At 45.4% G+C, this 23,924-nt stretch overlaps 1 protein-coding gene across 1 annotated transcript; it reads left to right on the top strand.

The window, feature by feature from the left end:
• Positions 1–1,041: 1,041 nt before the first annotated feature.
• LOC102281753 (olfactory receptor 13A1-like) lies at positions 1,042–23,003 on the top strand (the record flags this gene model as incomplete). Its single annotated transcript, XM_014481866.2, has 3 exons — positions 1,042–1,083; positions 18,279–19,235; positions 22,992–23,003. Coding segments are annotated over exons 1-3 (1,011 nt in total), but the record flags the coding sequence as incomplete, so codon positions are not given.
• Between the last annotated feature and the right edge of the window lie 921 nt (positions 23,004–23,924).

Raw genomic sequence — 23,924 nt, 5'->3', positions numbered from 1 at the left:
AGCCCATGCTTGGGGTCAGGCAAACAGGATGGGGTGTTGTGAGGGGGGTGAGGCTGGACGCTCTGTGGCTGGAGGGGAGCACAGGGACGCTGTCTTCCTGAAAGGCTCTAGCAGGCCCCCGTACAGCCAGGTTCACACTTTGGAGGTCTTTCTGCTGTGAGGGCGGTGAGAGCACATGGGAAGATGTGAGCTCTGTCCAGTGCAGTGGCAGCAGAGGGACAGAGCTGCTGCCCATTTCTCTGAGAGGAGCATCTTAGTTGGTGCCTGAGTATAACGTGACTTACAATTGCTCTAATTCTGGGTGGGTTTGAACTGTGAAGGATCTTGACCTACCTATCTATCTAGACCACAAATTTCACGCTTTTTTCCAGTGCAGCTGTAGAGAAAGACAGAGTCTGAGCAGAGTAGTCCAAGGCCATGAGGAACCAGTCACTGGTGACAGAATTCATCTTTCAGGGCTCCTCAGACACCACAGCTCCAGGTCCTCTTCTTCAGCCTTTTCCTGTCTCTCTACCGCATGGTGCTCTGCGGCAATTCCCTCATTGTGGCAGCCATCACTTGTAGCTCTGGGCTCCGTACCCCCACGTACTTCTTCCTGGTCAACCTGTCTGTGCTGGATGTTGTCTGCTCATGCACCATGGTGCCCAAGCTGCTCGAGATTCTGGTGGCAGGGAAGAAGAGCATCTCCTATGGGGGCTGCATGGCCCAGAGGTTCTTCCTGTTATTGTCAGTGGTGGGGGAGGTGCTGTTCTTCGTGGCCATGGCCTATGACCATGACATGGCTATCTGCTGGCTGCTGCACTACGGCTCCATGATGAGCCCCAGGGTGTGTGCTGCACTGGCGGGGGCTGTGTGGGGAGTCAGCACACTCAGAGCTGGAGCCAACAGCTGCCTGATGCTACGGCTGACCTGCCGCGGGCCCAATGTGGTCGACCACTTTTGTGAGATTGCCCCTCTGCTCCCGCTCTTCTCCTCCACCTATGTGAATGACATCATGGCAGTTGTGACATCTTCTTTGCTGTGCTGAATGTCCTGCTCACAATGGTGTCCTATGGCTTCATCATCTCCACCATCCTGAGATTTGTACAGCTGAGGGGAAGTGGCGAGCCTTCTCCACCTGCTCGTCCCACCTCATCGTGGTGACCATGCACTACTCCATCATATACACCTACCTGAGCCCTTTCTCCAGCTGCTCCCAGGGACTGGCAGGGTGATGGCAGTGCTTTATCTCACCATGAGCCCCAGCTTGAACCCTCTCATCTGTACTCTGAGGGACAAGGATGTCAAGGCAACCCTCACAGAAGTCCTTACATTTTTAGCAGAAAAACTATAAGCTCACTGTCTAAAAGTATCAAGTGCTGGCTCAAGGAAACCGAAAATGTCAAGTTATCATAACCTGAAATGTGCTCGTTAGGTGGCATCTTCTATTGGGAACAAAGACTAAATTCATTGACACCCAGTACCTTCCATTTAGAAACATGTGCTCTGGACATTCTTGAATTCAAACCAACAGAAATAGAGCCCCTGGAAACCCCTTTGACATTACACAAATGTAGAGTTTAAATACATAGATGTTTGCATTGACTCCTGGCAATAAGTTGTGTGCCTTGTGAAAATACACTTAAAGGACAAAATGTGTCACAAACATGATGCTGTGTAGGGACTACCTCTAGTCTCACCTCCCAGCACCATCAAGCCCAGGATACAGCATGGTTCAGTGACACTTTCTGCAGATGCCAAACTGGCGTGTGAGCTGATGGAGACACAGCAGTGTGTCTGGGAGCTCAGGGCAGGGTGGAGGTGGAGGCATGTAGTTGGCCAGAAGAGCTCAGAGAAAGGGCTGGGGCATTACAGAGTGGGGTCAGAGGTGCCTGAGGGGTGCAGGTGAACAGGGGCCTGGCTGCAGAATGTAGATCTTGAAGGCACTCGATGGCTGAATGCTCCTTGCAGAAGGTGATTAGTGTGACAAAGGACCTTGAGGAAGTTTAAGGTGCTCTGCAGAATGTGCTCACCCTCTCTTGGGTGTCTTCCATGGGAATTCTTTCTGCTGATAGCTAGCGTGGCCTGTGTCCTCTCCTGCCCTGCAACATGCTGCCCATGAGAGGCAGGGGTGCTGCCAGTCAAGGTCAGCATCGCGACTCATTGGCTTTCTCTGAGCTGAACTCCTTCCTCCTTTGGTGACTCCAATAGTGCCCACTTGTGTTCATTCACCAGATGTTTCAGTGCAAACTCTATGTAGACTTTAAAATCCAGTTCAGTTCAGTTCAGTTGCTCAGTTGTGTCTGACTTTTTGCGACCTCATGGACTGCAGCACTGCAGGCCTCCCTGTCCATCACCAACTCCCGGAGCTTGCTCAAACTCATGTCCATTGAGTCAGTGATGCCATCCAACCATCTCATCCTCTGTCGTCCCCTTCTCCTGCCTTCAGTCTTGCCTAGCATCAGGGTCTTTTCCAATGAGTCAGTTCTTTGCATCAGATGGCCAAAGTATTGGAGTTTCAGCTTCAGCAACAGTCCTTCCAATGAATATTCAGGACTGATTTCCTTTAGGATTTACTGGTTTGATTTCCTTGCAGTGCAAGGAAGGGATTCTCAAGAGTCTTCTCCAACACCACAGTTCAAAAGCATCAGTTCTTTGGCACTCAGATTTCTTTATGGTCCAACTCTCGCATCCATGCATGACTACTGGAAAAACCATAGCTTTGACTAGACAGACCTTTATCAGCAAAGTAATATCTCTACTTTTTAATATGCTGTCTATGTTTGTCATAGCTTTTCTTCCAAGGAGCAAGAGTGTTTTAATTGCATGGCTGCAGCCACCATCTGCAGTGATTTTGGAGCCCCCCAAAATAAAGTCTGTCCCTGTTTCTGCTGTTTCTCCATCTATTTGCCATGAAGTGATGGGACCAGATGCCATGGTCTTAGTTTTATGAATGTTGAGTTTTAAGCCTGTTTTTTCACTCTTCCCTTTCATTTTCATCAAGAGGTTCTTCAGTTCCTCTTCACTTTCTGCCATGATGGTGGTGTCATCTGCATATCTGGGGTTATTGATATTTTTTCTGGCAATCTTGATTCCAGCTTGTGTTTCATCCACACTGGCATTTCACATGATATATTCTGCACAGAAGTTAAATAAGCAAGGTGACATGTACTTGATGTACTCCTTTCCCAATTTGGAATGAGTCCATTGTTCCGTGTCCAGTTCTAACTGTTGCTTTTTGACTTGCATACAGATTTCTCAGGAGGCAAATCAAGTGGTCTGTTATCCCATCTCTTGAAGAATTTTCCACAGTTTGTTGTGATCCACACAGTCAAAGGCTTTCATCTGTTCAGTCAGTCAGTCAGTCATGTTTGACTCTTTGCGACCCCATGGACTGTAGCACATCAAGCTTCCCTGTCCATCACCCATTCCCCAAGCTTGCTCAAACTCATGTCCATCAAGTCAGTGATGCCACCCAACCATCTCATCCTCTGTTGTCCCCTTCTCCTCCTGTCTTCAATCTTGCCCAGCATCAGGGTCTTTTCCAGTGAGTCAGTTCTTCACATCAGGTAGCCAAAGGATTGGAGCTTCAGTTTCAGCATTAGTTGTTCCAATGAACATTCAGGGTTGATTTCCTTTAAGGTTGACTTGTTTAATCTCCTTGCAGTTTAAAAGCATCAGTTCTTCAGCACTCAGCTTTCTTTATGGTCCAACTCTCACATCCCTGGATGACTACTGGAAAAACCATAGCTTTGACTAGATGGACCTTAGTCAGCAAAGTAATGTCTCTGCTTTTTAATATACTGCCTAAGTTTGTCATAGCTTTTCTTCCAGGGAGCAAGAGTCTTTTGATTTGGCATAATCAAAGGCTTTGGTGTAGTCAATAAAGCAGAAGGTGAAGTAAAAGTAGCTCAGTTGTGTCTGACTCTTTGCAACCCTGTGGACTGTAGCCCACCAGGCTACAGTACGTGGGATTCTCCAGGCAAGAATACTGGAATGGGTTGCCATTTCCTTCTCTACAATAAAGCAGAAGTAGATGTTTATCTGGAACTCTCTTTATTTTTCTATTATCCAATGGATGTTGGCAATTTGATCTCTGGTTCCTCTGCCTTTTCTAAATCCAGCTTGTACATCTGGAATTTCTTGGTTCACATACTGTTGAAGCCTCGCTTGGAGAATTTTGAGCATTACTTTGCTAGTGTGTGAGATGAGTGCGATTGTGTGGTAGTTTGAACATTCTTTGGCATTGCCTTTCTTTGGGATTGGAATGAAAACTGACTTTTCCAGTCCTGTGGCCACTGCTGAGTTTTCCAAATTTGCTGGCATATTGAGTGCAGCACTTTCACAGCAGCAGTTTTTTACATTCAGAATAGCAAAACATTAACCATTATGGAAACTGGCTGATAGGTAAACAAGGATTAATTATACTATTTTCCCCACTTCTTGTTTGAAGTTTTTGCCAACTAAAAAAATTTAAAGGAATTACCTAAGATACAACAGTATCATCTAAACGGTGCTAGGCCTTTGATGCAAAAGAAAGGAATATAGAGCCCCGAGTACTACCGAAAGACCCAGTGAGACAGCATTCAATAAAACCATGGATTTAATGGAGTTTAACCATAGGGTTAATTTCTAAGACAATTAAAATCTGAGTAAACATGATAGATTAAAAGTCAGACTGCAGCAGTCTGGAAGAAGTGCTGAGGAACGAAGTGGCAAAGTACGTACACACAGTGTTTGCAAGGTTCCAGGCTGCCAGAGGAGAGGGAGAGATGGGGTTTAGAACACGCTTGTATTGCAATGATAAATAACTAAATACCATAGTAAGTGCCACTAAGTCAATCACGTATTTATAAAAGTCACTGTATCTTCAAAAGTATTATAACATGGAGAAGACACTAGTGTAGCAATCAGATTCTAAACTCAAATTTCAAACATTAACTGTAGCGGCATATGCATTGGTAGGGGAAAAAAGTAATTTTCCAAGTTTAAAGTTGTAATAACATGATAGAGATACTTTGCACGTACCCTGTCACAAAGTGAAGCCTTTGAAGGCAGAGAGAAGCACTTACAGCTCAGAGCTGAGGGCCCTGGAATTCGTCCTCACACTTGACCTTTTCTCTTAAACTTGCCTCAAACTTATTCACTAGATGTTTCACGCTTATTTAACTTTTTGAAGATGCCCAACAATTCAATTTAGCTAACATCTGGAGACAATTAATAGTAGGGGACGTGGGCTAAGACAGCATCAGCTTTCCCTGCAGCCCGACAAATAAATGACTTCCTTGCAGTAACCAGAGGCAGACCCCACTCCAGTCTGCACCTCGTTATGTGTTTCTGTTTCTGGTTTGAGGGTTTCCTCTGACCCTCTGCTCATTTACTAAGCAGAAGTGGTTGTTTTGTCCCAAGCCTGCGGGTTAAACAAGAAGTGCATTTAACTCTTCCAGATCCTCTCTGCTTTTAAGGTATCTTGGGAAGCTGTATCAACTGTATATAGTGTAGTTGCTCAGTCATGTCTGACTCTTTGCGACCCCATGGACTGTAGCCTGCTATGCTCCTCTATCCAGGGAATTCTCCAGGTAAGAATACAGAAGTGGGTTGCCATTCCCTTCTCCAGGGGATTTTCCCAACTCAGGGATCAAACCGAGGTCTCCTGCATTGCAGGCAGATTCTTTGCCATCTGAGTCACCAGGGAAACCCATCTTGGAAAAGAGATGATCCAATCTGTGTGCATTTTTAATTTGCTCAATTGCCCTGTCTACAGCGTCTAGTATGATGTTGGTCAGAAGTGGCATGAGTGGGCATCCTTGACATGTTCTGATTTTAAGGGGAAAGCATCTAGATTTTCACTAAGTGTGGTGGGATCTGTGGATTTCCTAGGTGCTTTTTATCAGGTTGGGAAAGTTCCTTTCCATTCCTTGTTTATTTTTTTCATGAGAAAGTGTTGGATCTTGCCAAGCGCCTTTTCTGCATTTGAGCTGGTGTGAGGAGCCTGACTTGAACGCTAACCCTAATCAGTCATGGTGCAGCCATACAATGTGTCCCTACTTGTCATTTAAAGGACTGGATTATTGATACGCACTATGATATGGGATGGGCCTCAGAATAATTCTGGTAAGAGAAACCAGAAGACCAAAAAAGAGCACATATTGTTTTGTTCCATTTTTATAAAACTCTGACGAGCAAATGTATCTGTGGTGATGAAAAGCACATAAGTGGTTACCCTGGAAGGGAAGGTGGGGGTTGGGGTGGAAGAAAGATACAACAAAGAGCATGAATTTGGGGGGATAGAGGGGTTCATCAACTGACTATGGTTTCACAGGAATAGATTTATGTCAAAACTTACAAACTGCGCATTAAATTTGTGCAATTTATTCTGTGTAAATTATGCTTCAATAGACTTTCAAAAAGAGATTTTGGACCTTAAACTAAGACTGAAATTGTAAATTCATAACATTTCTGGAAGTAAGGATAGAAGAAAATTTTCATACCTAAGACTTATTTCTTAAAGCCTCAAAAGCACTAATTATAAAAGAAAACAGTTCAGTTCAGTCGTTCAGTCATGACTCTTTGCGACCTTATGGACTGCAGAACTCCAAGCTTCCCTGTCCATCACCAACTCTTGGAGCTTGCTCAAACTCATGTCCATGGAGTCAGTGATGTCATCCAACCATCTCATCCTCTGTTGTCCCCTTCTCCTCCTGCCTTCAATCTTGCCCAGCATCAGGGTATTTTTCCAGTGAGTCATTCTTTGCACCAGGTGGCCAAAAGATTGGAGCTTTAGCTTCAGCACCAGTCCTTCCAATGAATATTCAGGACTGATTTGCTTTAGGATTGACTGGTTTGATCTCCTTTCAGTCCAAGGGACACTCAAGAGTCTTCTCCAGCACCACAGTTCAGAAGCATCAATTCTTCAGCACTCAGCCTTCTTTATGGTCCACATCCATACATGACTACTGGAAAAACCATAGCTTTGACTAGACGGACCTTTGTCAGCAAGTAATGTCATGAAAAGGACAGAACTATTAAAAGAAAACAGATCAAGGCTAAATTAGAGTTCATCAAACACAAAGACTTTTGCTCTTTGGAAGAAGTCTTTAAGAAAATGAAAAGTCAAGGCATAGAGTTGAAGAAACAGATTGTATGTCCATGTACAATACAGTGACACTTTTTCATAGTCCATATTTGACAAAGGACTTCTTTCCTGAGACCATAAAAGCCTTCCACATTTCAATAATAAGGCAAGCCCCGCTCCGCCTACAGAAAAATTACATTTGTACAGACACTTCCTAGATTATATATATATATATATTCAATAAGAACAAGAAAAGTGCTTGGCATCATTATTTGTCAGGGAAAGGCAAAGGATTCTAGAATGGAACAGTCAGTTTGGAAGACAGTTTAGGAGCTCACTGCCTTATGACCCAGCAACTTCTTTCTAAGTGTGCACTCAAGGTAAATAAAAGCATATATTTGCACCAATAAAAAGACTGCCTAAAAACATTCATAGTAACTGTTTATATAAGGTTTAAAACTAGGGGCAATACACTGTTTATCAATAGGCAAATCGATCTTTTCTGAAAATCATAGTTTGTCCATACAATGAAACTCTACTGTCAAGAAATATGAACACACTCCTAACATTTCAAAAAACATGGATAAATCTCACAGATGTTTTATTTATTTACTTTTTTAAAGCTGGAGGTATTACATGATTCTATTTATGGGGAATCCTAGAGGAAGTAAATAGTAAATTCTATTTACTAATAGAATTTAGATGTAAATGCAGTGGCGCTGGGGCAGGAAGCAAGGGGCTGGGGGTGAAACAGAAGCCAAGGACACAAGACGACACCCAGGAATGTCGCGGCTGTTCTCTCCCAAGCGCAGTGGACAGTCATCAACATGGCAACCTGCGACTTTTAGTGCTAATTGCAGTTCACCTTTGAGCAACATGAATTTGACCTGTGTGGGCCAGTTACACCCAGACATTTTTTTAGTAGCAAACATTACAATCCTTGCTAATGATCCATGGTTGGTTGAATCCACAGATGCTGATATGGAGGCTGACTGTAAATTATATTCAGAGTAACTCCCACATGGTTCCTGGACCAACTATATATCTCAATAAGGTGGGTCTAAAATCTTCACTTAAGCGCCACTCAATGGCTCACTTTAAGGCGGTTATTTTAAGTTGTGGGAATTTCATCTCAATAAATGGTTTAAGTTAAAAATAAATGAAAAAGGAATAAAATCCTCACTAAGTGGAAAGAATGATGAATAATATGTAAATTTAATCAAAACACAATCATACTGAAGACCATTATGGGGTAAATTGAAGTGCTAAAGGAACATTTTTTTCAGAAATTTTGGCAATTTATTAACTTGCTTATGTAGGAAGGGTAGTTATACACATAAAACATTCAAAAATACTCTAGGGATAGATCCATATTATCATGAATGAGTTTAACTGAGGTATTATTAGTAGGAGGCACAATTAAGACAAAAGAGCCTCAGTTGAACTGGTCTGAACAGGAGCTTCCACACAGGCCAGAGTGAGGTTGTGATGCCAACATGTTGCAGGTGAATGTGGGGAGTGGAAGGTCAGAAGGGATGGTCTTCATGGAAGGGCTGTGCTTGCCCTTGTGGAGGGAGGCTCTGGCTACCTACGTCTCTCCTCAACACCTATTTGGTAGGGAGCTTTAGTCAGGAACCCTCGAGCCACATTTAATTGTCCCTGAGAGCTTTCTCTTCCACTTTGCCTCCCCAGGGTCCCCAGGATAAACACCTGCCTTGATCGTGGAAACACAGAGGTTTGCTTGAAGGCCAGTCAAGCCTCAGCCCAGAGGTGCAGTCAGGAGGACACTGCAGACTGGCTTCTCGCAGGACAGAGCATCCCTGGTCTTACTTACTTACAATGTGCTAACTTTGGAGCCGCTGTCCAGAACATCCACGGAGGCTGCTGGGAGCCAACAAAGGGGAGGTAAGTATGGCAGTTCTATCATGAGTTATTAAGAGAAGAGATATTTACTTCTCACTACAAATGGAGTTTTGTCACAGTTCTTAGAACTCAGTGTGGAGTTCTGGCACTGTATTCTAAGTGAACTAGCACTTCTTCAAGTTTTTTGGGGAAATTACTGATCAAAGATAAGAATATGGTAGAAAAGTTTGGTCTTATGCTCCATTATATAAAAGAACAATATCAATCCTTTTTAATGACTATTTTCATTCATACAAGTTATTTTTACCCATGTTCAAAACCTGGTTTTCTTACTCGTCTGTAATGCAATATATCTACTTTTGAAATGAGACAAACTTTGCAGAATCTAATATCTAAATCCATGACTAGGCAAGACTTAGGGGTCCTCTCATTCAGCCATGGCCTCCAGAGAACCCTGAGAAACAGTTGCAGCAACAGCCTTTGACCCTTTGTCAACAGTCCCTGACCCTGCCTCTCATGGAAAGAAAAATACTGACCCAGTCACACCAGAGCTTGCCAAGCCCCTGGATGATAAGAGGTCACCTGAATAAGCATTCACATCATTTGACCTTCAAGTTAGAGCAAAAACCAGGAGAGAAAGTTCAGAGGGGCCAAGACAGTGATAAGAGGGCTGGACTCTCGGGTGGTGCACAAAGCTTGGGGCTGATGGGCCCTGGGGCAGCTCAAATGAACAGAACTTGGGCCCAGAGCAGCCATGTTCTGCTGGATCTCAGCTCTCAGGTGGGTGGTCAGCCCTGTAGGATCATTCTCCTGCTCAATGCCTGTGGGCTGATGCAAGGCTGCCCCAAGCTCCCGTGAAAGTACCACTTCATTTCCAGACAGTGGCGTCCTCTCTTGCATGGGGCAGCCCCAGCAGCTTAACTCTTGGCTTTCTCTGGATGGACATTCAGAGCCCAAGCTCTACTCCCACCAGCTTGGATGGGTGGGAAGGGCCCTCAGCGTGCATCCAGAGAATTGCCTGGTCCTCTGTGTGTTGGGGCTGGGGAGCCCATGATTCATCCCCTCTGGATGTTAGTTCCCATACCTGAAATACAGGGATGAAAACACTTACCTCTCCTGCCAGCAGGAAGACAGGCATTAAAATAGTCTCTGTTCAGGACAATGGACAGGAATCAGACCAATTCTTGATTTTTTTAAATGAGTCTTTCTAATCTTATCATTTAATCTAAGCTGTGTATATAAAATATTATACAGAGAATACATGGATTTTGGCAGGTGGATTAGCCCAGGCAAGACAACCTCACAGGCCAGGTCCAGGCAGGGGTGGCCAGTGTCTACTGGGATGAGGTTCCCAGTTCATCCCTGGCATCGCTGGTGTAATTTCCACAAGACACTGGAAGAACCAGGCACGCTGCTGCATATACTTCAGGGCAGAAGCTTGCCCCCCACCAGCAGGACTGCCTATTACCCTTGGTGAAGGTGGTAAAGTGAGCTCACTGTTCTTTGCCTCTCTGACTAGCAAATAAAATGTGGGGAAAATAATCTAAGTAGGGACTAGGTAGAAGCCCTGCCTCTGGCCCAACTTTCACTCACCCAGCGATTTTTATAGTGACTGGTGGTTTGGGAGTCCCTTTTCCTATGAAATTCACTAGCTGTATATACTTTAAGACCATATTGTCCCTTCTCTCAAATTTAATGTAAATGTAGACTCACAAATCTTTCTCAGTGGAGTTTAGTCCTTTCTTAACATTATGTATTTTCGTTCTCAGTGGGTTCAGACTTCACCAGCTGGAACCCTGTCAGGCTGACTCCATCTCCTTTTGATGTTTTGTCGTCATTCTTTGAACAATTTCTCACATTTTGGCACAAAAGAAGGTATTCTGAGCTCATCTTGTGCTTTCCTTGCCCCACTCAGGGAATCAGCCCTGGCTCTTTTTACTGGAGACTGATCTTTAGGGACAAAAGTTTGGATGCTCATACTTTTCACTTTCAAGCATTGGAGAAGGAAATGGCAACCCAGTCCAGTGTTCTTGCCCGGAGAATCCCAGGGACGGGGGAGGCTGGTGGGCTGCCGTCTATGGGGTCACACAGAGTCGGACACGACTGAAGCGACTTAGCAGCAGCAGCAGCTACTCTTCTCTTCTTGCTTCAGTTGGTCTCAGAGGACAGAGGCAGAAAGGGTGTTCTGTGTACACACACACACACACTCATTCCTGTGTCCATCTATCCATTAAGACATGGATCACAGAAGAGTGGCGATGGCTTCCCTGACACGCACATCAGTGAAAGATTCCCAAATTACCCTGTGATAGAGCTGCCCCAGAGGCATAGTGTCTGAGGTCTCCAGGCTTGACATCGCACCACACAGCCATTTGTCTTCCCCTTCTCAGCAGTGGCTCTCATCACCCCTTGCTGAGGCCTGAGACACACAGGCCTCGGGGTGGATGACCTATGCCATAATTAAAAGCAAGCAGAAGACTTGTGTGCAGTTTTTAAGGGAAATTTGCTGTTTAGTTGCTAAGTTGTATCTGACTCTTTGCAACCCCATGGACTGTAGCCCACCAGGCTCCTCGGTCCATGGGATTTACCAGGCAAGAATACTGGAGTGGGTTGCCATTTCCTTCTCCAAGGGATCTTCCCCACCTAGGGATAGAACAGTGTCTCCTGCATTGGCAGGTGGATTCTCTACCACTGAGTTACCGAATGAAACGTATGCATATCATAGACGAGCCATGTGACAGATGTTTTGACAAGTACAATGCTAAGTAGCCCACCTCTGTCAAATGCAGGACACTTTTTTGACTCAGAATTCCTGCCATGCTCCTTCTTGGTCAGCTGCACTCAGGCCCTCAAAAGCAAGCACTGATCTAACTTTTTCCTGTCAGAGATCAGTTTTGCTTGTTCCAAAATCACATAAATGGAGTCATGTAATGTACTGTCTTGGTGACCAGCCTATTTTCACTTCCTTTTATTCTGTGATCAATGTTATTGTGTATTTAGTTCAGTCTCTTCTGTGGCAATGTTCCAGTTTTATGAATATACCTCAATTTGTTAACGCATTTTTTCATTGATGTTCCAGATTTGTGCTATTGTGGATAAATGTGAGGTGAATATTCTCCATCAAAACAAATCCTATAAAATTTCAGATTTCAGCTTGTCTTTTACCAGACCCACATCTGTACAGGCTTGTGAGTAGCCTTAGGTGAAAAGCCACGAAGCAGAAATCTTCAGAAAGATCCTTTTGGTCTTTTGACCTGACACCTGCCTCCTTCTGAACACTCTTTGAAGTCTTCAAGTGGTGGGTTTAACATTTGACTACAGGTGATGTTTATTAGCTGAAGAATGGCCAGTGTGATCACTGCTCTGTTGTTGGGAGCAGAACCCACCACCCACTTGTGTGTTACTGCCTGACCGAATTGACTGTGATGCAAAACCTGGGTTTCCTAGAGCTCCTTAGGCTGGTTCTTGTTGTGACTTTGATTTCACTAATGAGAGGCGTTAGTGTAAGATTTTCAATTGGTGATGAAGTGGAAGCAGTTTTCCATTTCTATGACAGCAAGGAAGCACAGTCAGATAGACGTACTATCTGTATGCACTGGAGTTGGCCTTGGCACACCTTCAGCTTGGGTGAGAGCCCGTGGGAGTGGCAGTGATGCAGCAGCAACAGAGTCCTGATTCTGGACGGAAGCCACCACGGCGTGGCTGCCCGATGCTGCCAGGGATCTGCCGAGCACCACTCCTCCCCCAGTTTCAGTGATATCAGAGCCCCTGATGGCCTTGGTGGAAACAGTTTCTATTTAAATTCCTGGCTGGTAAAGGAAGAGTTTGGGGTCAGTGAAGAGCCCAGTCTGGTCATGAAAGTCATTCATTCATTTATTGTTTGAACCTTGATTGAGAAACACTCTCTGTTGATCTCAGAGATCAGCATTGAGATAGGAAGAAAAATGGATTGCCGATCCTATTGTGGAAAAGCCTTTAGAGAAAAGAGTCAGTACATGGAAGACAGTGGAAGCTTTTGAGGGCTGTCATGGGAACTGAACAGCACAAGCTCGTGGGAGGAAAGTGGGGAGGAGATGGGTTTTCTTGAGGTGATCATGAGGAAGGGAAGGGCTTCCTGAGTAGGTCCTGCTGTGACGCGCCCCGGAGGATGAAGGTCTTTCTGCTGTGGGCAGTGCAGGAGGAGGCGGAAACCAGAGGGTATGTCCAGGGAAGAAGCTGTGTGAAGAACTGGCACCTCCAGGGATCACCAGTTGAGGGTTGGGGTGGGTACTGTGGGTGCTGATGACTCAGTGAGAAAACCCACAAGAGGGGTCATGGGGCCGTCTCAGGAGGTAAGGAGCATTGGCTCACCTGTTCAGTTGAGTCACACAGTTGAGTCAGACTCTTTGTGACCCTACGGACTGCAGCATGCCAGGCTTCCCTGTAGCATCACCAACTCCTGGAGCTTGCTCAAACTCATGTCCATCTAGTCAGTGATGCCATCCAACCATCTCATCCTCTGTCGCCCCCTTCTCTTCTTGCCTTCAATTGTTCCCAGCTTCAGGATCTTTTCCAAGAGTCAGTTCTTCACATCAGGTGGCCAAAATATTGGAGCTTCAGCGTCAGCATCAGCCCTTCCAATGAATATTCAGGACTCATTTCCTTTAGGATTGAGTGGTTTGATCTCCTTGCAGTCCAAGGGACTCTCAAGAGTCTTCTCCAGCACCATAGTTCAAAAGCATCAATTCTTTGGCACTCAGCTTTCTTTATGGTTCAACTCTCACATCCATACATGACTGCTTTTTAATATGCTGTCTAGGTTGGACATAGCTTTTCTTCCAAAGAGCAAGAGTCTTTTAATTTCATGGCTGCAATTACCATCTGCAGTGATTTGCTGCTGCTGCTGCTAAGTCGCTTCAGTTGTGTCCGACTCTGTGCGACCCCATAGACATCAGCCCACCAGGCTCCCCCATCCCTGGGATTCTCCAGGCAAGAATTCTGGAGTGGGTTGCCATTTCCTTCTCCAATGCATGAAAGTGAAAAGTGAAAGTGAAGTCGCTCAGTCGTGTCTGACTCTTAGCGACCCCATGGACTGCAGCCCACCAGGCTCCTCCATCCATGGGATTTTCCACGCAAGAGTACTGGAGTGGGGTGCCATCGCAGTGATTTAGGAGCCCCCAAAATAAAGCCTGTCACTGTTTCTGCTGTTTCCCCATCTATTTGCCGTGAAGTGATGGCACTGGATGCCATGATCTTCGTTTACTGAATGCTGAATTTTAAGCAGCTTTTTCACTCTTTTCTTTCACTTTCATCAAAAGGTTCTTCAGTTCCTCTTTGCTCTCTGCCATAAGGGTGGTGTCATCTGCATATCTGAAGTTATTGATATTTCTCCCAGCAATCTTGATTCCAGCTTGTGCTTCATCCAGATTGGCATTTTGTGTGATGTACTCTGCATATAAGTTAAATAAGCAAGGTGACAATATACAGCCTTGACGTACTCCTTTCCCAATTTGGAACCAGTCTGTTGTTCCATGTTCAGGGTTTTGTTCAGCATATTAAAAAGCAGAGATATTAGTTTGCCAACAAAGGTCTGTCTGGTCAAAGCTATGGTTTTTCCAGTAGTCATGTATGGATGTGAGCGTTGAACCATAAAGAAAGCTGAGTGCCAAAGAATTGATGCTTTTGAACTGTGGTGCTGGAGAAGACTCTTGAGAGTCCCTTGGACTGCAAGGAGATCAAACCACTCAATCCTAAAGGAAATCAGTCCTGAATAGTCATTGGAAAGACGGATGCTGACACTGAAGCTCCAATATTTTAACTACCTGATGTGAAGAACTGACTCTTGGAAAAGACCCTGAACATGGAACAACAGACTGGTTCTAAATGTTGCTTCTTGATCTGCATACAGATTTCTCAGGAGGCAGGTCAGGTGGTCTGGTATTCCCATCTCTTGAAGAGTTTTCCATACTTTGTTGTGAGCCACACAGTCAAAGGCTTTGGCATGGTCAATAAAGCAGAAGGTGATGTTTTTCTGGAACTCTCTTGCTTTTTCTAAGATCCAGTGGATGTTGGCAATTTGATCTCTGGTTCCTCTGTCTTTTCTAAATCCAGCTTGAACATTTGGAAGTTCTCGGTTCACATACTGTTGAAGTCTTGCTTGGAGAATATTGAGCATTATTTTGCTAGCGTGCGAGATGAGTGCAATTGTGTAGTAGTATGAGCATTCTTTGGCATTGCTTTTCTTTCAGATTGAAATGAAAACTGATCTTTTCCAGTCCTGTGGCCACTGCTGAGTTTTCCAAATTTGCTGGAATAACGAGTGCAGCACTTTCATAGCATCATCTTTTAGGATTTGAATTAGCTCAGCTCGAATTCCATCACCTCCACTAGCTTTACTCATAGAGATACTTTCTAAGGCCGACTTGACTTTGCATTCCAAGATGTCTGGCTCTAGATAAGTGATCACACCATCGTGGTTATCTGGGTCATTAAGATTTTTTTGTGTAGTTCTTCTGTGTATACTTGCCACCTCTTCTTACTATCTTCTGCTTCTGTTAGGTCCATACCATTTCTATCCTTTATTGTGCCCATTATTGCATGATATGTTCCCTTAGTATCTCTAATTTTCTTGAAGAGATCTCTAGTCTTTCCAATTCTGTTGTTTCCTTTATTTTTTTGGTATTGATCACTGAGGAAGGCTTTCTTATCTCTCCTTGCTATTCTTTGGAACTCTGCATTCAGATGGGTATATCTTTCCTTTTCTCCTTTGCCTTTAGTTTCTCAGCTATTTGTAAGGCCTCCTCAGACAACCATTTTGCCTTTTTGCATTTCTTTTTCTTGGGGATGGTCTTGATCACTGCCTCTGTACAGTGTCACCAACTGCTGTCCATAGTTCTTCAGGCGCTCTGTCTATCAGATCAAATCACTTGTATCTATTTGTCACTTTCAGTGTATAATTTTAAGGGATTTGATTTAGGTCATACCCTAGTGGTCTAGTGGTTTTCCCTACTTTCTTCAATTTAAGTCTGAATTTTGCAATAAGGTGTTCATGATCTGAGCCACAGTCAGCTCCGTCTTGCTTTTGCTGACTGTATAGAGCTTCTCCATTTTGGCTGCAAAGAATAGAATCAATCTGATTTCAGTGTTGACCATCTGGTGATGTCTGTGTGTCTCTTGTGTTGTTGGAAGAGGGTGTTTGCTATAACCAGTGCATTCTCTTGGCAAAACTCCGTTAGCCTTTGTCCCACTTAATTTTGTCCTCCAAGGCCAAACTTGCCTGTTACTCCAGTTATGCTTGACTTCCTACTTTTGCATTGCAGTCCTCTATGAGGAACAGGACACCTTTTCTTGGTGTTAGTTCTAGAAGGTCTTGTAAGTCCTCATAGAACCTTTCATCTTCACTTCTTTGGCATTAGTGGTTGGTGGATTACTTGGATAGACTTGGATTACTGTGATATTGAAATATTTGCCTTGGAAACGAACAGAGATCATTCTGTCGTTTTTGACATTGCACCCAAGTGCTGCATTTCCAACTCTTTTGTTGACTCTGAGGCCTACTCCATTTCTTGTACGGGATTCTTGCCCACAGTAGTAGATATAATGGTCATCTGAGTTAAAGTCACCCATTTCAGTCCATTTTAGTTCACTGATTCCTAAAATGTTGATGTTCACTCTTAACATCTGTTTGACTACTTCCAATTTACCTTGAAGGTGATGGCACCTCACTCCAGTACTCTTGCCTGGAAAATCCCATGGATGGAGGAGCCTGGTAGGCTGCAGTCCATGGGGTCGCTGAGGGTCAGACACGACTGAGCGACTTCACTTTCACTTTTCACTTTCATGCATTGGAGAAGGAAATGGCAGCCCACTCCGGTGTTCTTGCCTGGAGAATCCCAGGGACAGCAGAGCCTGGTAGGCTGCCGTCTATGGGGTAGCACAGAGTTGGACACGACTGAAGCGACTTAGCAGCAGCATGGACCTAACATTCCAGGTTCCTACGCAATATTGTTCTGTACAATATCAGACTTTACTTCTGTCACCAGTCACATCCACAACTGGGCGTTGTTTTTGTTTTGGCTCTATCTTTTCACCCTTTCTGGAGTTATGTCTCCACTCTTCTCCAGTAGTATGTTGGGCACCTACTGATCTGGGGAGTTCAGCTTTGAGTATCCTATCTTTTTGCCTTTTCATACTGTTTATGGGGTTCCTAAGGCAAGAATACTGAAGTGGTTTTTCATTCCCTTTTCCAGTCGACCATGTTTTGTCATAACTTTCCACCATGACCTATCCATCTTGCATGGCCCTACAAGGCATGGCTCATAATTTCATTGAGTTAGACAAGGCTGTGGTCCATGTGATCAGTTTGGTTATTTTTCTGTTATTTCTCACCTGAGCATTCTGCTAAGTCTTAGTGAGCTTCACAGAGGGGAATGAAATGCCAGGATCAGGTTTTTGCCACAGGGCATCACCATGAACCCAGTTGGGAACATATAGGAGGCTGTTGGAAGGAGAAACTGGACATCCAGGTGGTGACAAAAAGCTTGAAGTTAGGTACATGTCTGTGAGTGAGAGATGGAGCATCTGTGAACATCATGCAGGAAGCTTTGTCTGTAGGCCTTGGGAACCAGAGGTTGAGAGGTAAGAAGACCATCAAAGGCTCATGGAACAAATGCATTCTGAGAACCTCCCATGACCATGAACTAAAGCTTGATGTGGTCTAAGTGAGGTCCTGTTGCCACAAAACCTAAACCCAGGATTTTGGGTGGCTGGGTAACTGGGAGTGTGGGCGAGTTACCTTGTGCTGCTGGAAAACTACACGATGAGCACATCTGGGGCAAAGGCCAACAGTTCAGGTTTGAATGTTGAGTTTGGAAGCCTGTAGTTTGAGGCAGAATTGCGGTTCATGGTTCTGGGGTTGGGGGGTAGATATGAGTGACGTCAGACTGACGGCAGGATCAGCCACAGAAGTAATCCTGGAGTGCACGGGGCACAAGTTCAGAAAAGGTGGAAACAGGAACCCAGGGGAACAGCTGAAGAGCAGCAGGATGCCCTTCACAGAGACGGGGCTGCGAGAGGGAGAGCGGCCGGGGAGGGGCTCAGCCTCGCGTGGGGATGGGCTCAGGCTGTAAGTGGCTCTCAGTCAAGGAAGTGAGGATGGCGATGGGCTAGAAACGCTAGAGGACAGTGTTTCTCGGAGTGCAAAATGAAAGGAGAAGTTAATGAAGGGTATATGGCTTTCGGGAGAGTGTTGGGCTTGGAAGTTAAGGAATAAACGGACTCCTGTGAAGGAGTCGGATCAGCCCTCCTTTCCAAGACCAGGCTGCCTTCTGAGACGGTCACCTGGGTAGAGTCTGGCACCAGCGTCGTGTAATCTCTGTCACAGGTCTGTGCACACATGGAGCAAGGCCTTGGGGCTGCTCCCGGCTGGGCCACAAGGTCCAACGAGACCCTGATGATAGAGTTCGTGCTTCAGGGCTTCTCGGAGCTGCCCCGCCTGCGGCTGCCCCTTTTCCGCTGCTTCTTCTCCCTCTACACCCTGGCGCTCACGGGCAACGCTGTGATCATCGCCGTGGTCAGCCACAGCGCCAGCCTCCAGAGCCCCATGTACTTTTTCCTCTGCAATCTAGCTGCCATGGATATTGTCTGCACCTCATCTGTGCTGCCCAAGGCACTGGTGGGCCTGGCCTTCGAGGAAAACACCATCTCCTTCCCGGGGTGCATGGCCCAACTGTTCTTCCTCACCTGGTCCGCATCTTCCGAGCTGCTGCTGCTGACAGCCATGGCCTATGACCGCTACGTGGCCATCTGCCGCCCGCTGCACTACAGCTGGCGGATGAGCCCGCGGCTGTGCCAGTCGCTGGCCGTGGGCGTGTGGGCCGTCTGTGCCCTCAACGGGTCGCTGCACGCTGGGCTGATGACGCGGCTGTCCTTCTGTGGCCCCAATATTATCGCACACTTCTTCTGCGAGATCCCCCCACTCCTGCTGCTCTCCTGCAGCCCCACACTCGTGAATAGCATCATGACTGTGTTAGCTGATGCCTTCTATGGAGTCCTCAACTTCCTGCTCACCCTGGTGTCCTATGGCTGCATTGTCGCCAGCATCCTGCGCATGCGCTCGGCTGCAGGGAGGCGGCGGGCCTTCTCAACCTGCTCCTCCCACCTTCTGGTGGTCTCCGTGTACTACTCCGCAGTGTTCTGTGCCTATATCAGCCCGGCCTCCAGCTACAGCCCTGAGAGAAGCAAGGTGTCCGCAGTGCTCTACACGATGCTGAGCCCCACTCTGAACCCCATCGTCTACTCTCTGAGGAACACGGAGGTTAAACATGCCCTGGGGAGACTTGTGCAAGCCCTTCTCTGCCCTGAGGTCCGTGGGCTGCCTCCCTGAGACCAGCTTGGAGGAGAAAGAGCTGGCTGTCATCCTCTCAGTACCCTTACCCTTGAGTTGGGGCCCTTTGCACCCAACAAGTCCTCAGCTGCAGAGCTGTAGACCCAGGTCCTGGGAGGTGGCCTTCTTGTATCCAGGGAAATGTCTCTCCACCCCTGGGTGGCTTCCAGGAACCTGACCCTAAACCTTCCTCAAGGTTCTTCTCAACTCAGCTTTTCCTTGGTTGTCCCAACCTGCCACACAGTGCTAGTTCCAGCTGAAAGGACCACCGGCTGTATTTTCTCACAGTCTGTGGTCTCTGCACAGACCCTCCCTCAGTGCACAGTTGGCTCCTGATCTTCAAGTTACCTTGCCACCTCCCTCAGCTTCCTTCATCTTCCCCAACAGCCCCTCCTTCTGCCCCTGCAGCTGGTTACCTGGCATCACATGGCGGGTCCTGCTTTACCCGGGCCTTTAGAGCCTGTCCCCACATCTGCCTGGAGCCCACATAACTCATCCACATTCTACTTGGCCTCACACAGCCTGTGTCGTGTCCTACCTGGGCCTCAGGGAACTACCCCCCGTTTTACCTGGGCTCAGCGTCCTGTCACCTGTTCTGCTTGGCCACACGCAGTCTGACCCCTAATCTACCCGGCCTTACTCAACCTTCCCCGGTTCTACTTTGAATCCATGTAACGACTGTCTCTTTGGCCACGTCTTAGTGCTTCTTCTTCTTTTTTTGCCTGTACCACGGCCTTGTGGAATTAGTTCCTCAACCAGAGAATGAACCTAGGCCAAGAGCAATGAAAGCACTAAGTCCTAACCACTGGACCACCAGGGAATTCCCTACATTTTAGTTCTTGTTCTTGGCGTTTCATAGATCAATAATAGGTCCCTTCAGATAAACATGTTCAATCAAATAAAACTTCCTTCAGAGAATGTAGGGAGATTGATGTTTCATTCCCGGTCTTTCTTCTATTCTAAACCTTTTCTCATCGAGGCAACATCAGTAAGTCTTAAAGTGGTCATATATCATGAAAGAAGAAAACAAAGAAATAATGAAAAGTGTGAGTGTGCAGCTTGGAGTTAAAATAAAATGCCAATGCTCATATCAACAACCAAAAAGTCAAGCTTTTTGAGGCCAAAGGCAAATCCCCAGGGGAATCTGAGGCTGGTGCCCAGACAAGAGTGGTTTCCCCACCCCAGGAAAGATTGGAATTCTTGGCCCTGGAGAAGCAGAGCAGGCATGCAGGTGGAGGGTCCCTTAGCAGGCTGGATGCCAGCTGCATCACAGCCTGGGGATATGAGGTTGGAGAGGCCCATGGTTTACCCCCAGAGTAGGGGAGCCTGTGTGGTCAGCCTTACCTGGAACTCTTTCTGTTCAACAGTAGAAGTGACTGTTTTCTGGCTGTCCATGGCTTAGACTTAGTAGTGGAGAAACTTAACATTTTCTAAGGAAGGGATGAAAAATAACAGAGAGGGTGTGGGCCTGAGAAGTCCTGTTCCTGAGTTGAGGAAACTCTACTTCCTCTCAGTTTCTGTCCTGGTTTCCGCTCAGACAGAGCAAACCATTCACAGACAGCATCAATCTGTGCACCACAGTTCAAATTACATGTAGGAACCATAAAGCCTAGTTAACTGTCCCGGGATGATTAATATCTATATGGGAAAAACAAATTTTATCCTTAGCCCCTACCACATGCAAAAATCAGTTCCACATGACCTAATATGTAAATATGAAAGGTAGAACTTTAAAAATGGCAACTAGCCTTCTGATCTTTCTAGGGCAAAGACAGATTTTAAAGTCAAAAAAGTGCTAATTCCAAAATAAAAGACTGATAATTTTAAAGTATCTGTTTATAAGAAAAATTCGACAAATAGTGTGAAAACATAGCCCAAAGAGAAGGAAAAATCATTGCGATACATAAAACTTTAGATGGATCATTAACTAGGACACATATACATTCCCACAAAGAGAGAAAGAAACTACGAAAGAAGAGTAAGTACACGAGTAGGCATTTTACAAAAGAAGATACCAGTTTGATGAATAAACATAAAGAGATTCTCTACTTCATTCATAATCAGAGAAATGCACATTGGGACCAGGATTGACGACCATTTTGTGCCTGTTAGATGGTAAACATTAAAAAGTCCATTAGTACTTAGTGTTGCAAATGGACAGGACCACTTGGACAGCTGATAAGAGTTTTTGTTGCTGTTCAGTTGCTAAGTCATGTCCAACTCTTCCCGACTCCATGGACTGCAGCACCAGGCTTCTCTGTCCCTCACCATCTCCCAGAGTTTGCCCAGGTTCATGTCCATTGATCGGTGATGCCATCCAAGTATCTCATCCTCTGTCACCCTCTTCTCCTTCTGCCTTCAATCTTTCCCAGCATCAGTGTCTTTTCCAATGAGTCAACTGTTCGCATTAGGCACCCTAAATATTGGAGCTTCAGTTTCAGCATTAGTCCTTCCATTGAACATTCAGGGTTGATTTCCTTTAAGGTTGGCTGGTTTGATTGCCTTACTTTTCAAGGGAATCTCAAGAGTCTTCTCCAGCACCACAGTTTGAAAGCATCAGTTCTTCAGTGCTCTGCCTTCTTTATTGTCCAGCTCTCACATCCATACATGACTACTGGAAAAAAAAAACATAGCCTTGACTGTATGGACCTTTGTCGGCAAAGTGATGTCTTTGCTTTTTAACAGGTTGTGCTCGTGGTAAAGAACCCATCTGCCAATACAGGAGACAGAAGAGACACAGGTTAGATCCCTGGGTTGGGAAGATCCCCTGGAGAAGGGCATGAAAACCCACTCCAGTATTCCTGCCTGGAGAATTCCATGGACAGGGGAGCCTGGCAGGCTATAGTTCATGGGGTCACACAGAATCAGACACAACTGAAGCAACTTAGCACTCAGGTTTGACACAGCTTTCCTGCCCAGAAGCCATCATCTTCAAATGTCATGGCCACAGACACCATCCACAGTGGTTTTCGAGCCCAAGAAAAGAAAATCTGTCACTGCTTCCACCTTTTCCCCTTCTATTTGCCATGAAGTTATGGGACCAGATGACATAAGTTCAGATGCTTAGAAGTCACATGGTGTCATGGATCATGTAGCCCTTGATACACCTGACCTAGGGATGCTCTTGCAAAGTGTTCCAGGAAGCATGCGTGAAAATGGTCTGAACAACACTCTTTGCAGCAGCAGAAACATGGGAATGATCTGAGGGATAGTGGACCTCCCTGGTCACTAACTGGCACCTGCAGCTCACAAGCTGCATAGAGGTTATGATGGAATCATGTCTAGAAACACAAAAGTAAGAAATGAAGCAGTACAAGAAATAAAACTATCGAGAAAATTAGAAGGGAAGTTTGGGGGCAGTGGTCACCTCAGAAGGGAGGCATGGGGATAGGCAGGCAGATGCAGGTGGAGGGGATGTGGCAGTTCTGGTTAGCAGTGGATTGCTTGGTGTGGATTATGTTTTTATACCTTAATTTACATTAGGCATTCCTTGTACATTCTTTTCAACTTAGCAGTTAAAATATCTAGGTTAGTGACCACACCATCATGCTTATCTGGGTTATTAAGGCATTTTTTGTTCAGTTCTTCTGTGTATTCTTGCCACCTCTTCTTAATCTCTTCTGCTTCTGTTAGGTCCTTACCGTTACTATCCTTTATTGAGCCCATCTTTGCATGAAATGTTCCCTTGGTATCTCTAATTTTCTTGAAGAGATCTCTAGTCTTTCCCATGCTACTGTTTTCCTCTATTTCTTTTCATTGTTCACTTAAGAAGGCTTTCTTTTCTCTCCTTGCTATTCTCTGGAACCCTGCATTCAGTTGGCTGTATCTCTCCTTTTGTCTTCTCTTCTTTTCTCAGCTATTTTTAAGGTCTCCTCAGACAACCATTTTGCCTTGTTGCATTTTTCTTTGGGATGGTTTTGGTCATCACTGCCTGTACAGTGTTACTTTATCCATAGTTCTTCAGGCACTCTATCAGATCTAATCCCTTGAATCTATTTGTTACTTCCACTGTATAATCATAAGGGATATGATTATCATTCATACATGAATGGCCTAGTGGTTTTCTCTACTTTCTTCAATTTAAGTCTGAATTATACAATAAGGAGCTCATGATCTGAGCCACAGTCAGCTCCAGGCTTTGTTTTGGCTGACTTCTCCTTCTTCTGTTGCAAAGAATGTAATAATGAATCTGATTTCAGCATTGACCATCTGGTGGTATCCATGTGTAGAGTCATCTCTTCTGTTGTTGAAAGAGAGTGCTTGCTCTGGCCAGTGCATTCTCTTAGCAAAACTCTGTTAGCCTTTGTCCTGCTTCACTCTGTACTCCAAGGCCAAACTTGCCTGTTACCCCAGGTATCTCTTGACTTCCTACTTTTGCATTCCAATCCCCTGTGATGAAAAGGACATCTTCTTTTGGTGTTTGTTCTAGAAGGTCTTGTAGGTCTTCATAGAACCATTTGACTTCAGCCTCTTTGGCATTAGTGGTTGGGGCATAGACTTGAATTACTGTGATGTTGAATAGTTTGTCTTGGAAATGAACCAAGATCATCCTGTCATTTTTGAGACTGCACCCAAGTACTACATTTGGGACTCTTTTGTGGACTATGAGGGCTGCTCCATTCCTTCTAAGGGATTCTTGCCCAC

Source organism: Bos mutus, chromosome 26 (genome assembly GCF_027580195.1).
Source record: "Bos mutus isolate GX-2022 chromosome 26, NWIPB_WYAK_1.1, whole genome shotgun sequence".
Lineage (NCBI taxonomy): Eukaryota > Metazoa > Chordata > Mammalia > Artiodactyla > Bovidae > Bos > Bos mutus.
Note: the sequence above shows the minus strand (reverse complement) of the source record. Positions and strands in the feature narration are given on the sequence as shown.